The sequence below is a fragment of the Perognathus longimembris genome, chromosome 1 (genome assembly GCF_023159225.1).
Source record: "Perognathus longimembris pacificus isolate PPM17 chromosome 1, ASM2315922v1, whole genome shotgun sequence".
NCBI classification, from domain to species: Eukaryota; Metazoa; Chordata; class Mammalia; order Rodentia; family Heteromyidae; genus Perognathus; species Perognathus longimembris.
The window spans coordinates 10,475,051-10,489,304 of record NC_063161.1 but is presented as its reverse complement, the minus strand read 5'-3'; the positions used below and the strand labels follow the sequence as shown (position 1 = coordinate 10,489,304).

The 14,254-nt window shown below is 48.3% G+C and overlaps 1 protein-coding gene across 4 annotated transcripts in view; it reads right to left on the bottom strand.

Moving 5' to 3' along the window:
* The window catches only part of Large1 (LARGE xylosyl- and glucuronyltransferase 1), a 453,235-nt gene that overhangs the window by 31,036 nt on the left and 407,945 nt on the right, over positions 1-14,254 (bottom strand). For all 4 annotated transcript variants that reach the window (XM_048356361.1, XM_048356369.1, XM_048356383.1 and 1 more), the window contains one exon: positions 363-526. In XM_048356361.1, coding sequence (XP_048212318.1) covers positions 363-526 — 164 coding nt within the window. The remainder of the gene's footprint in view (positions 1-362; positions 527-14,254) is intronic.

Sequence of the window (14,254 nt, the reverse complement as noted above, 5' to 3'; positions counted from 1 at the left end):
TTGGTAAGCCACAGACGGCTGGACTCATTGGCAGTCCTGTTGGAAGTGCACCATTAATATCTGGCTGCATCAAGACACGGATAAGAAAAAGAAACAGCCATTGCTTCTCTGAGACCATGGTGGCTCTAGTCTAGACATTTCCCTTTTGCCTCAGGTAGGGGAGGAGTCAGGTTCTACCCCTATCTATCCTGCTCTATTACCTAAGACCAGTACAGCAGCAGCAATACAAGAAAAAGATGACAGTCCCCAGCTGGCAGGACTGGGTGGAATGGAGCTCAGGGGGCTATCTCTCATTCTCCATTTCACCTACAGGAAAAAGGGCAGCGGTCAGAGGCCTGTGTGGAGCATGGGGCCGGCCATACCTGTCCATGGAGAGCTGAGCCACAAGGGTCACGTCCGTGTTGTCGGCGGCCGGCTCGTACTCGTAGTGCAGGAAGTACAAGTGGGTACGGTGGACGGTGAAACGTTCTCGCCGGAACTCATAACACAGGTCGTCCTCATCCAGCTCTGAAAGCTGCTTCTGGAGCTGCAAGGCAGGGCAGAGGGGTTGGGGATGAGCCGAAAGGCTTTGAGGGGCCAGAACACCGTCTTGTCCTCGAGCCACCCCAAGTTTTCTACCTGTTGGGACACTGTTGATAGTTTAACATAGGGAGAGAAGATTGCCATTTCTACTTTCCCAGCAATTGAACTTGGTTTCTAAAAGGCAGTCAGGGAGCTTCCTCATTGGAGAAATGAGCCCCTTTCTAGCTAAGAGAGGTGTGGTGCTATTGCCCAATGGATAACCCACCGTACAGAGTGTTTTCCCACATGACCCTCTAATTCTCTTCCTAGACCTACAAATTTCAGTCTTTGGGTCAGGTATTGAAAAGCAAAACTAGACACAGAGGCCAAACAAAAACTCATTCCCTTTCGTTTTACCTGCATTTAACTACATTCTACTCTTTCCCCCTTCTCTTTTTCATTCAAAGTCTCTGAAGGTCTCACCCCATCAACTGTGCTTACAGAAGAAGTCCTTAGCTTTCCTTCCTACCTCAACCTGTACAAAGAGCTGGCTAACCTGGAACAAGGAAGAAGTGCTTTGCCTGTGACGTGCACTTGCCCACACAGATCTGCAGCTGACCGACTGCATCTTCTCCTGTGAACCTCAGCAGCCCTCTCACACAGTATGATGACGACGCTCATCTTACAGATGAGCAGCTGAAATTAAAATCCCTGATAGAACTCAGATCAGGGGATATAGATGGTGTGTGTGTGTGTGTGTGTGTGTGTGTGTGTGTGTGTGTGTCAGAGATAGAGAGAGGGAGAGAATGAGGTGATGGAAAGGTCTTCATTGGTGGAATGGTTATCTGAGTGTGCATATCTGTCAACACTTTCCAAACTGAAGACCTAGGGAGGACTGTTATCTAAGCTAGGTGTCCATGGTTCACATCTGTCATCTTAGCTATTCAGAAGGTTGACATCAGAAGATCACGGTTCGGAGCCAGCCAGGGCAGAAAAGTCCATGACACAGTTATCTCCAATTAACCAGCAAAAATGACAGCTGGAGGGATGGCTTAGTGGCATATAAAAATTGCAACTCAGTAAAAGTGACATTTAAGAAATAATAATTTGCCAAGAGTCACTCAGCTAGTTGAAATAACTTTGCTCCATCGGCCTCATCTGCCTATCACAGGATAACATATAGATGGATAGGAAGTTTACATGGCTACTCAACAAACCTGGCTGAAAACAATAGAAATGATTTTCCAAGAAGGCCTCTTTTTATTTTTTGAGACAGGGTCTTGCTGTGTAGCCCAGGATGGCGTTGAACCTAGGATCCTTCTTGCCTCAGCCTTTCAAGGGGTGGGTTTACAGATGTGAGACTCAATGCCTGGATAGGAAACAGAAATCCTATTCTACTTAAAACCCTGTGATAACTGACTCCTTGTGATGTTTAGGATTCAACTCAGGTTTTCTTGGGGATGATCACAGACTGCTTTCTCTAGCTGTTATCCTCTGCACTCAGATATTTCACCCATGACCTCTCCTGGGCTCCCTGCACCTGCCTTTCCTGCCACATCTCCATGACTTTGTTCTGTTCCATCTCTTTCTTCTCTGCAATGCCATCTCTCACCTCATTCCATTCTTCCCCCTCTGGGGTTCTCCTATCTCCCTTTCAGGATTTAACCTAGACAAGCTGGCTCTGCCAAGGAGGCTCAGTCCATCTCTTCTTCATACTCCAAGACCTCACTCCAAAATGCTACAAGAGACCTCGCCAACTTCAATAGTAATCACTTAGTGGGTTGGCAACAGTTTATTGTTGTTCGCCACGTGCCTGGTGTCTGGGAAACGCCCAATATTCACATGTTGCAGGCATGAAAAAAAGGTGCTGTCCACAGATGACTACAGCCACCAGGAAGGCCCAGCCTTACAATTTTCCTCTCGAGCTCTCTAGAGGATGCATAAAAGATAAACAGGAATTCCATCCTTAAGCCAACAGTTAGTCCCAACGCTTGCCTTCCAGAGTCGGTGATGGCAGACCAGGCCCAGCAGAGGTGACTTTGATCTTCTCAGAGCCCTCCAGGGAGGCACTGGCAGGTATCTTTACCTGACAGATAAGAAGGCGGCCTCAAATACTGGAGGTTCCTCTGAGAGGTTGCATTTGATCTTTGCTCTCTACTACCACCTGCGTGTGTCCAGAGAGTTGCTCATCGGGCCTCAGGTGAAGATACAGAGGCAACATGGGGGCTAAAGTCATGGATTCTATTCCTCCCTTTCCTGCTTGGATGATCTAGGTGAGTATGTTATTAACATTTCTGGGTTTTAACTTTGTTAACTGTAAACTGGGGAGAGCAGTGTAACTAGGGGGGACCGGGAGAGATGCACTGATGAAGAGTACTGGCTTCAGAGTGAGGAAATGACACAGTGCGGTCGAGGGGGTGACATCGACCAAGTCATATTGCATTTGTCAACTGCTTTGTTAAAATCCTTTGTACAACTACTTAAAGATAATAAAAAAAAGATGTGACACAAATTAGGGAAGGAGACAGCTAAGTTCCCTAAGACACCTACAGGTAAGGGCCTGGGAGGTGGTGAAGATGTCTTGATTTATGAACAAGAGTTGCCAAACCCATCTCCTTGAAGAACTCAAGTATGCTTGGAGGCCTGACTGTTACCTCCTCAGAGAAAATCTACTTATTCTCCTCCTCTGCAAAAGAGCAAAGACGATGATTCCCATTTTGGAACATGAACCCCTGCAAACTCTTTGCAAGAACAGGTTGGTGTTTTCCCTCTCATTGTTTTGCTTTTCTTGTTTCTAGCACGCTGACCAGTGTGTACGCTTCCAGTTCCACAGAGAAAAGAGCAGGGTGTGTGGAGGTGTGTGTCTAAGAAGGACAGGAACATGTTGGCTGGTGGGAGCTAGCTCTGTTGAAACTAGGCGTTGAACAAGGACTTTGTCCTCAGCATCTAGAAGGAACCTTAGCAAGGTTTGCATGGGGCTTTTTCCTCTCCTTTCGGTAAATGGCTTCAGGGAGCTCCATCTTTAGACCTCAAACAGGAGCAATGACATGACAAAAAAAACAATGTTCCATGAAGAAAGCACGCCACTGAACACACACACACACACACACACACACACACACACACACACACACACACACACACACTATGGTCCCAACACAGACAAAACATAAACAAAAGATATTAGAAAATAGATGGAAGAGAACATTACAAGGTTAACAAAGATTTTTCTCTGAGTGACGGATGCCAAGATAATTTTTATTGCTTCTTTATACTCTTCTGTAGTTAACTGATTCCTTGCAATTTTCTCAAATCAGCTAATGTGGGTAGGAGTGCTTTGTAAACTGGAAGGTGCTTCACAAACCCAAGCAATGTCATTAGGACTACATTATGCACCTTTTCAGACTCTAATGCAGGCGTGCTTTACAGCTGACAGCCTAGCTGAGGAAGACTTAACCAGCCCTTGCTTTCTTACCCAAGGACTGGGTAATGTCTCTGGGGAGATACAGAACTGGAGGGGGCATTTTCATTAACAGGTCTGAAAGCTACCGTACCCCGCTCTCCATCCACAGGGAAGGAAGCACAGGGCTCTGACAAGCAAGTCACAGAAACAAAAGACAGATTTCTCTGGAGATAAAACGCATTTGCTAAATTGCTTCTTTGGGCAGCCAGCTGAGGCACAGGGAGATTTAGACTCAAGGGAAAATGGTCCTTCAAGCAGTTGGCATTTATTTCTTCTTACCCCTAAGGACAATGGCCTAGACTGACCTTTGAGCTGCCTGAAATGATGACTGGACATGCTTGAGTAGTTCAGCAGCATGGGGGAGAAGGGGATTAGATGTGTGCCCCCAGTCTCCGGCCTAAGGGACATCAGTTTCCAGCTGGGCAAAGCTACAGAGTGATATCATTGCGGTATCAGGAAACTAAGACCTAATCTCCTTGATTTTCATTTATTCTGTGTCCTTGAACAAGTCCTGTCTATCGGACTAAGAAAGAGTTTGGGTTTCACGAAACAACTTTCCCAAATTAACAGGTCAAATGCAGCCAGCCCGGCAGGCATTCTCAATTAGTTACTCACAACAGCTCCACAAGTGAGGGCCCCAATCAGGCCTGTCTTTCATATGATGTGGAAAGAACACAGCAGCTGAGATTCAAGTCCAAGTGCATGTGTGACGCTCGCCCAGAAATCAAGTCAGCTCTCCCAGAAACCAAGTCAGTGCAATGCCCTGTTAAGCAATCTCTGGGGTTCTTCCTAGCATGAAGGGTAGATGATTCTGGGGATTTAAGTAATAGTTCCAATGTCTCTGGGGGTTGCCCTTGGCAGAGTGGCTTTTGCTTCCCATGTTCTTGGCTTGACAATTCTAAGTTCTAAAGAAAATCTGTGCCTAAAATGGTTAAGACAGTAACTGCTAAACCAACTTTCTTTGGATCTAAATATCAGAATATCTGGGTCATCTTAAGACTGCGACACTGTCTCCTATTCTTTAATTTTGTACATCAACTAACACAAAGCATATACATTGTTACCATGTTTAACCTACAGAAAACTAGTATTTCTGCAACTCACCCCAGAAGGTCAAGGCCAATTGTGATGCTCTAGCTGAGGGGGGAGGAGGAGGAGGGAGGAATGGGAACACATGGCCCGGATGACAAAGACCCCCACTCAGCATGAAGCCTTCCTGCTCACTGTCCCTGATGTACCTTCTTTCTCTACAAAATGGCTTTTTCCTGTACTGAGTCCCCATGACAGAGCCTTCGGGTTGATGGCCTTCTTCATCCTCCCGTGCCTGCCCATGAATAAATCTGATTTCCTTCCTGGCAACTCTCAGGCTCACTGCAACAACATTCCTAAGAAAGCAAGTTCAGGGAGGAGGGAATTATCTTGGCTCATAGGGTCAGAGGTTTCAGTCCACCACGATGGGGAGAGCATGGCAGAGTAGAGAGCTCACAACATTGGTGGGGGTGGGGAGGGAGCAAGAGAGAGTGAGAGTAAGAAGGAGAGAGATGCTATTCTTTTTTCTTTTTTGTTGGTTGTGGGACTTGAACTCAGCAGGGGCGCTGTCCCTGAGCTTTTCAGCTCAAAGCTAGTGCTCTACCACTGGAGCCACAGCACCATTTCTGGTTTTCTGGTGGTGGCTAATTGGAGATAAGAGTCTCACGGACTTTCCTGCCTAGGCTGGCTTTGAACTGTGATCCTCAGATCTCAGCCTCCTGAGTAGCTAGGATTCTAGGTGTGAGCCACTGGCACATGGCGAGAGGGATACTATTCTCTGCTACAGTCCCTTTGCAACCACCTTTTGTTTTTGGGAGTAAAGAGAAGATGGCCATGAACATCTTGTGTGGAAAGCAAACGCCCCCTCAAACAAACAATGCCCTCTTCTTAGCTCAAAGAAAACAGTCAAAAGCTCAAGAGGCCACCTTATTTCTGTTCTAGTCTAGAAATCAAATGCTGTCATCCAGAGATAAAGATTGAACTTACAATGGCTCTGACATGGGACTATTTTAACTCTGCATACCTTTCTCACCCCCAATTCCCAATTTTCCCTACTTGATGAGAAGCCAAGCTCTGTGCCTGGGAGGGCTGAAGAAGAGGTACTGATGTGCTCCTCCCATGCCTGCCACATAACACACCTTTCGTTGCCCTCCAGCAAGTCTCTTTATTTGGCATACACGGGCGTGGGGCCAGGCCTAACTTGGGACTCTTAAGACTTTGGGCCTGAGGTATAAAAACATGGTTTCACCCTTAGCTTCTTTCTTACCAACCTCCACAAACCACACTGACATTCCTCAGGAACCCACGACAAATAGCCTAGACTGTAAGTAGAAGTGAGCTTCTAGCTTTGTCTGGAACCTTACTCTCCCCACAGGTGTTCTCCTGTGTTCTGCTGGTGTTGAACCCTCTCTGTCTATTCTTTTTTTTTTTTTTTTTTTTTGGCTGTGTGCTGGGTGTTGTCCCGGAGTTCTTTTGCTAAAGGCTACTAGCACTCCACCATAGCTCTACTAACACTGTATACCTTTTGAGTCTAAACCTACACTTACTGGCTTGCTCCCTTTTTTTCTTTAATTCCATCCAGGCTCCCAGACAGATGATGTCACCATCTTCAGGGGGTGTCTCCCCCTCCTTAATTAATCCTCTCTGGAAATTCTTGGCAGACATTTCCAGAAGTGTGCTTTACTGATGTTGTAGGCTATCTGAAACCCACTCAAGATGATGACCAAAATAAGCCATCACACTTGCTTGTGTATATCATGAGCAAGTTCCAGGAACCCAAGGTATATTTGAAGAAACCAAACCATGAGCTACTTTCCTTCATGAGAGGGGGAAGGCTATACTCATGTTTGTTTAGTGAATTCAGAGCTGGTTTGCCTGGCCCTGCCTAGAGGGGGAGGAGCTAGTTTTTCCTCGATTACTGGTACTAATTCATACATCACATGAAAATAATTGCCTTTTATTTCATGCCAAGTGCTGTGTTAGCAATGGGCATGGACCTTCCATACTGGAAATGATCCTACAGTCTAGAAGGAGAGACAAGGGGAGTCGATAACTGTGATCACAGACTGCAACATGAACTCAACTTGATTTTAGGGGACAGGTGCTGTGAAGCACATTTTCTGATCTCCTGAGCTTACTTGGACCTGTCATGTCTCTCAGGTAGGAATTCTTGTGATTCTATTTTACTGATGAGGTACCAGGAGTTTTACATAGATCACCTGAGGTCTGAGAACGACGAGTCTCAAGGTTTTACACAGGAAGCTGCTCTCTTGTCATGAATAAGTGAGGCATCATTAACAGGAGAAAGACTGAGCCAACAAGGGGCATGAGCTATTAGGAAGGGCACCTGGTGAGGGTGCATCCATCACCGCCGGGGAAAACCGGGGACCCAGGTCACCCACTATATCCCATAGCCCCTGGGCTCTGCCTCCCAGGCGCACTGTGGCTGACCGTCCTGGGTCAGTGTGGAATGTCTGTGAGCAGCAGTGGGGCTCGGAGCACTGTCTGCCCCAGGGCTCCGCTGGCTGCTTTGTGACTGACAAGCTGTGACATGTGGCACGTGAGTGGGGGATACCGGGGTTTCTCTGGGATACAGCTGTTTCCACACAGCCATCTGTTCCTTGGCAGGCCGTGCAGAATGATGCCACAAAGTGTTTATGGGATCTGTTCATATGTGTCTTATTTTTAACTCTTACTTGAGCCACTTTGGTGCTGCTTTCTCTTCCGCCTGGGGCTCGGCATCAGGGACGAGTCCTGCATCGGTGGCAGGTCCCTCGCTTTTGTAGCAGGGAGGACTATGCTTAGAAGCCTCCCTCATTTCGGAGGGCAAGAGCGATGTCAGGGCTGTGGGAAGAAGTGTCCCAGACACGCTTTTCCTCCACCACATAACCACCTACAGTTGGCTTACTGTACACTTAGTCCTCAAGTCCTCTTACAAAAGCCCGGATGTTATTTACTGACCCATTTCCCAGGCAGGAAAGCTGAGGCTTGATACTAGCTAGAGCGACAACAGAAGTCATAAGGCTCATCCCAGGCCAGATGCTGTTGATTGCAAACACTTTAGTAACTTGTGTTAGTTCATCTGTTCAATAAAACTTATGGAACATGAGTCAGGTGCCAGGCAGTCTTGTATAACACACCAAGATTATTTATACAGATGAATAACCAACGAAATGAATAAGTCATACATACATGGATTGGTGATGAGTAACACAAAGAAAAATAAGGGAAGGGACCCTTGGGAGATAAGGGGTGTTGTGGTTAGGGTGGTCATTGCAATCTTAGATCAGGGAGTGTTTTAACTATTCATAGGGAGGTCCTTCAATGGCGAATCAGGACTGAGGATTCTGTTCTGTGAGTTCAACTCTTAGCCTTCATTTCCTGCTCTATATAATGGAAATCATGTCAGTAAGTCCCTTGAAGGGTTAGTGAAAGAGTAAGGGAAATAACTTCAGTAAAGCAAGCACAAGAATGAGCAAACAGCTTGTGGCCATGGTGCTTCTAAGTCTGCAGTACCATCCATGGAGGCAGCAGCCCAGGTTTGCAAACGCTGGATTTGAGTGATTTGTGCAGCAGCGCAGCTTCCTTGGAGCTCTGGCGGCTGTGCAGGGTGACTCAGAGGCTTCTCTCCCTACCGTTGTGGGGAAGATTACTGCTGCATTTCCCCTTTCTGCATCCCAGCAGAACACCTCCAATTCCCACAGGCTAGAAGAGAGCTGAGAAAGCTCCAGGAATAGCACAGAGCACTGTTGTAATACCACAGAGATGAGAGTGACTAATACCCACACCCAGGAATGCCCAGCAGGCTTTCATGCCTGGGCCATTGCTAAGACATTGGTACTTATGAGCTGCAGTGCTGATCTACGGGAGATGCGAGGCCTGGGTCCTGGTGGATAGCCTTGCGATCATCCATTAGTGATGTCTGCTGTAGTCAGGGGATAAGGAAGCTATGACTAGCAGAGGATGACGGCTGTCTATAATTCTATGCAAATTCCCAACTCATTGATGTCTGGCCTCTTTTTCTCTTTCCCACTTCTGCATGTTTTTATATGTCTCATAATTAGCTTTTGACAGAAGAATGAATAATTCTTTTGTCACTGGTACGTCTGAATTAAGCATTTTCATGTGTTTGGTCCTTTCTTTGGCGACCATAGGGAGGATAAAGAAGGAGGTGAAGTCGGGGAGGGCTGTTTCTGCAGCTGACAAATGAAATGTGACAGCTGTCAGAAAGGGATCTGCAGAACAAGAAGCCAGTGGTCCCAGGCCATTTCCTGCTGGATGGCCAGCAACCTCCTGGCTCTGGCAGTCACTGGCCCCTTGGGCATCCTCAGGACAACTGTTGTCATTACAAATTATAAGCTGAGTTCAGCCCACTTTAGTTATTAAAGGAAGGACATGCGCTCTAGCCAAGTTCCCATATAAATTAGTTACAACTATCAATTTTAATGGAATCACATTTTTTTTTTTAAAGAGAGTTTCCCTCATGTGGAGACTTCCCTGAGCATAGCAAACCCTTTTTGTTTTTTTGGTGCTGGCACTGAGGCTTGAACTCAGGCCCTAGGCACTGTTCCTTAGCTTTTGTGTTCAAGGCAAGCATTCTATCACTTGAGCCACATTTCCACTTTCAGCTTTTTGCCAGATACCTGGAGATTATAGAGTCTCATGGACTTTCCTACCTGGGCTGGCCCTGAGCCATAATTCTCAGATCTTAGCCTCATGAATAACTAGGCACGAGCCACCAGCATCTGGCTTGAGCAAAATTTCTTGATAGACAGCCTCAGTCTGCAGACTCATGCAAAGGGGGAATGCACTGCACGTATCAGAGCAAGCAGAGGGGCTTGCTGCACTCTATACCAGGCTGAGCTGTTAGGAAGGAGGGTGGGAGGCCTTAGTTTCCATTGCTCCAGGGGACTGCAATCATGATTAGCAGCTTCCTTACAGAGGAGACAATTTCACGTCTGCCTGCGGTAGGAAGCTTGGCATCTAGGACTTGCCAAGAGCAGAGGGAGATGTCTTCCAGGGTGGAGGGGAAACCAGATGCCAGCCTGGTGGGGATGCGGCAAGGAGGGAGAATATCTGCAAGATTGTCTAGCCATGTTCTGAGGAGTCCTGAGTACACTGAGGGTGGAGGTGGGCTGCTGAGGAAAAAAGGAACTGAACTCTACTGCACAGAATTCATACCGCTGCCTCTTCTCCACATAACGAAGAGCAAGGTAATGATGCTTGCTGCATGATTGCTGCACTACATTAAAAGAACTCACTGGTCCCAAGGACAGATGCCCAGACCAGCTATGGCACAGACACCACTGGTAGAGTCGGCTTTCTTTCAGATCCAACCATCTGGTTTGAGAGGCTATGAGATGGGCCTTGCTCCCCACATCTCAGCTCCTCGTGGAAGGGGAGAACCTGACTGTGCACTTAAGATTTCAGGCCAAGCAAGTGGCCTTGCTCCCCACATCTCAGCTCCTCGTGGAAGGGGAGAACCTGACTGTGCACTTAAGATTTTGGCAGCAAGGCCAAGAAAGTGGTTTCTATGAGTCTCCTCCTAGCTGGGCAAGCATAGGAACAAAGGGGACAGTCCTTCCCACGTTTCATAGACAGATTTGTAAGTTGGGTTCCTTTCTTTGACACTACTCCTTGGAAGAACAGTTAATAAAACCTGGACAGACTGGGCATTGAGGTTTATAAACACACACACACACACACACACACACACACACACACACACACACCCAACGTACATAGTGTTCCTAGAGCTGAATCCTTCTTTTTGGAGATTTCACACAAATTATCCATGAAACACTGTGATAAAGGCCTCACTAGTCCCATTTATAAGATGGCAAACCCGAGTCTCAAGGCATTTGTGGGCCTTCTCTGAGGTCACGTGACTCTCACGTGAGTGAAACACATCCTTAGAGAGCCCACCTCATCACCACCATCATGTCCCACTCAGGCAAAAACACAGCAGTGAGCCTGGGCAGCCCTCTGCCTTTCTCCACACCTCTGCTACTCCCCCCAAATGCACTCTGCCTGTGTTTACTGGTGGTCTCCGCAGGTCCTTTGTTGGGGTCCATCTTTCTCCCCTGGATGGAAGGGGCCTGAGGCACCTCACCCAGCTGGGGAATGCGGCCCTTCCATCCTCTCTACATTGGAATCCGGAGAAACCGGTTGGGCAAATAGACCCCCGACTTAGCTGGCAGCCAGCCCGGCGCCTACCAGCCCCGCCCTGGTTTGGCGCGCTCAGAGTGATGTAGCCCCTTGGAGGTCAAGTGACCAGCCCCTTGGAGGTCACGTGACAGCTCATGGCCTATGGGAATCCTGGCCAACCCCCTTCCCCCGGATCATCTCCCCTTGTCCCTCTCTCAATAAAGTTAGTTCGCTCTCAGAAGCCGACTCCGTGGTCTATGTACGTTAGCTCCCAGGGTAGGATAGCGGTCACATTGCCACGCGGGTCGCGCGCACGCCAGGCCGGAGCCGCCCCTACGTCTCACCCTGACAGACCTGCAGGCCGAGGGTTAGGGGATAGGACGATACGAGGGTAATAAGAGAGAAAATAAGCATTTGAGCCGGAGCAGAGAAAGCAGACCCAACAGTCCTTCCCATCAGTCTGCCTTCCAGACTTCTCATCCCTATGCTGCCTTCAAATCTCACCTCCAGGAAGCCTTCGGGGAGGCATCTCTTGTCTCTGGTCACCTGCGATCCTCTTCCCACATACCCCTGTGGCATGTCACCTCCCATTTGTGCCCGCCCGCATCCTTCAAGTGACAGGCTGCTGTAAGGGGCAGGCATGGCACTGCAGGGCCTGCTGACTGGTCACTACTGTTAGGGAAGGTGGAATGAGACTCTGCTGAATGGATAGAGGAGTCCTGCCCATGCTGCCACGGGGGCCTGGTCCCATCTGGAACTGAGGTCCAGTGAGGAGTAGACGGACTGGTTTCTTCTGGACTCCCTGGCCATCTGTGCACTCATCCCTGCTCAACTGACCCCTTCCCACAGAGCCCGGAGCATCTGGCTGTGGGCAGAAAGTGTGATCGTCCCTTCTCCCTCTGGCTGTGTCTGCACATGGCGCTTGACATGCTGAGAGGGACTACGTGCTGGAGCTCTCTGCAGAGCTGGGCTTTCACAAGGGCCATGTCCACCGCCGTTCTCCTTGTCCAGCTCCTACCCCTGCAGGCTGAGAAAGCCAGTCGAGGCACCTGGCTCAGGAGCCCAGGACTTGCTGTCTTGATTAATGAGCCCTACTAGCACCTCTTCTCTCTCTCTCTCTCTCTCTCTCTCTCTATATATATATATATATATATATATATATGTATATATATGTTCTCTCTGCTCCCAGTCTTGTCCGTTCTATTCTATTCTTATTCCTGACTCTTCTTTTCTATTTCCAGTGGTGCTGGGGATTGAACCCAGGACCTTATGTGTGCCAGGCAAGTGTTCTACCAGAGCTACAATCCCCAACCCTTCTGCAATGAGTTTTCTGACGTGTAAGTCTGACTGTGCCTAAAACTCTTCTGTGGCTCCTCATCGCCTCTAGGATAAACCCTGAACTCTTAGCCGGGCCCAGGCCCTCTGTGCAGCCTTGTTCTTGTCTGGCTCCCACACGTCTGGGCTCTAGGACATCAACCACCAGCACAGCCTCTCTCTCAGCTCTTTGCTTCTTCACTTGCTCTTCCCTGTACCTGGTCTCCTTTCTTTTTGCTTACATTTGCTCAGTGACAATCAGGCAATACATATCAGTGGCATGCATGGTTTTATTTCAGATGGGGAAACCTCAGAAGTGAAGAGTACCGAAGTCTTACTGGTGGTCTTGGAAGTCTTACACTTGGGACTAGTGTTTGAGAAGAAATCTAGGAGACAAATACCAGGTAGTTGCAGACAATGGCACACACTCTTATGGAAAGAGGATTGAGCAGGTCATAAAAAGGAAAAAGGTTGACTTTTGGTAGGGATCAGGGAAATTTTCTGCTGAGGCCACACCGGACATATTTAAGCAATGGAGGTCAGGGGATGCCAGGCAGTGGGAACAGCAGGCAGGCACAGGGGTGAGCTGGGATGGGGGAGCAGGGTGCTGTCAGGGAAGAGGCTGGGATGTATGCTACATCGAGACCTTAGGGTCGTCCTGCAGTTCACAACCCTCTAAGTCCAGGGGAGACTGTCCTCTCAGCCTCTCTGAGTTGTTAAGTGGCAGCTTTCATACATGGATGGCGTCTTTCTCTAATGCCAGGCCCGGTTCCCCACCTGGCTCCTGGCAGAGAGCTGGCAGAAATCAACACAATCCCGGGTAGGCCCAGAGCCACTTGGTTCCCTGGAAAAGGGAGGCAGTCATAGCTGGTCAGCAAGGCCCTTACGGAGGGGGTCTCTGCTCCTTGCGACACCCACAGTGAGGGCCACATGGAACCCAGGGAGCCAGAGGACTCACTCACTGCCTCTTCCCGCAAGGCTTTCCATGCCGCCTCCTGCACAGAGAGGAGGAGAGAACAGTTTCCATGGCATTCGGAAAACAAATGCAGAGGGAGCTCTTGAGTACCAAGGACGAGGACAGATTCTGAACCGATCCGATCTGATCAGCAGAACACACTGAGGGAGGTGTGAAGGAACACAGTGCTAAGTGAAAATACAGCATCTGAAAATATAGCTTCCTATTGCTAGATGAAACCTCCAAGAGATTCCCAGAATCCCAAGGGTTCAAGTGGTTATAGCTATGTTCCCTCTGCCACCCTTAGCCAAGGAAGGCTCCTAGAAGGCATCTAAGGGTGAGAAGGAGGCGGGTCAGAGCTAGAGACAACTTCACTGTGATTTGAGAGCAAGGAGGGTCGTGTCCCCAGTCACCCTATAAAAGGCCAGGTGAGTGCTCACTTTCTATGGACAGCCTCCCCTGATGCTGAGAGTCAGACACTTCTCATGACACCCACAATTATGATAAATATCCCAATTCTGAAAGCTTATATGCTATTTTACAGTGGGTTCCCTAACACAGATTATAAATCTTTCTAATCTGACTCTTGCATACCTAGTCTTCTTTGTTACTAGTCCCTGTCACCTTGGCTATCCTTCTGTTTCTTACAACCTGTCCTGCTTCGGGGACTTTGTATAAGCTACTTTCTCCACCTGGAATGTACTTCCCTGTCTCTATGGCCAGCTTTCTCCTCACTCAGATTTCCAGACTAAATATTACCTCCTCACAGCACTACCCTGACTTTCCACCAAGCTGCTAGATTCTCACTAACATTGCTATGCAACTGCAAATAAATAGCTGGCAGT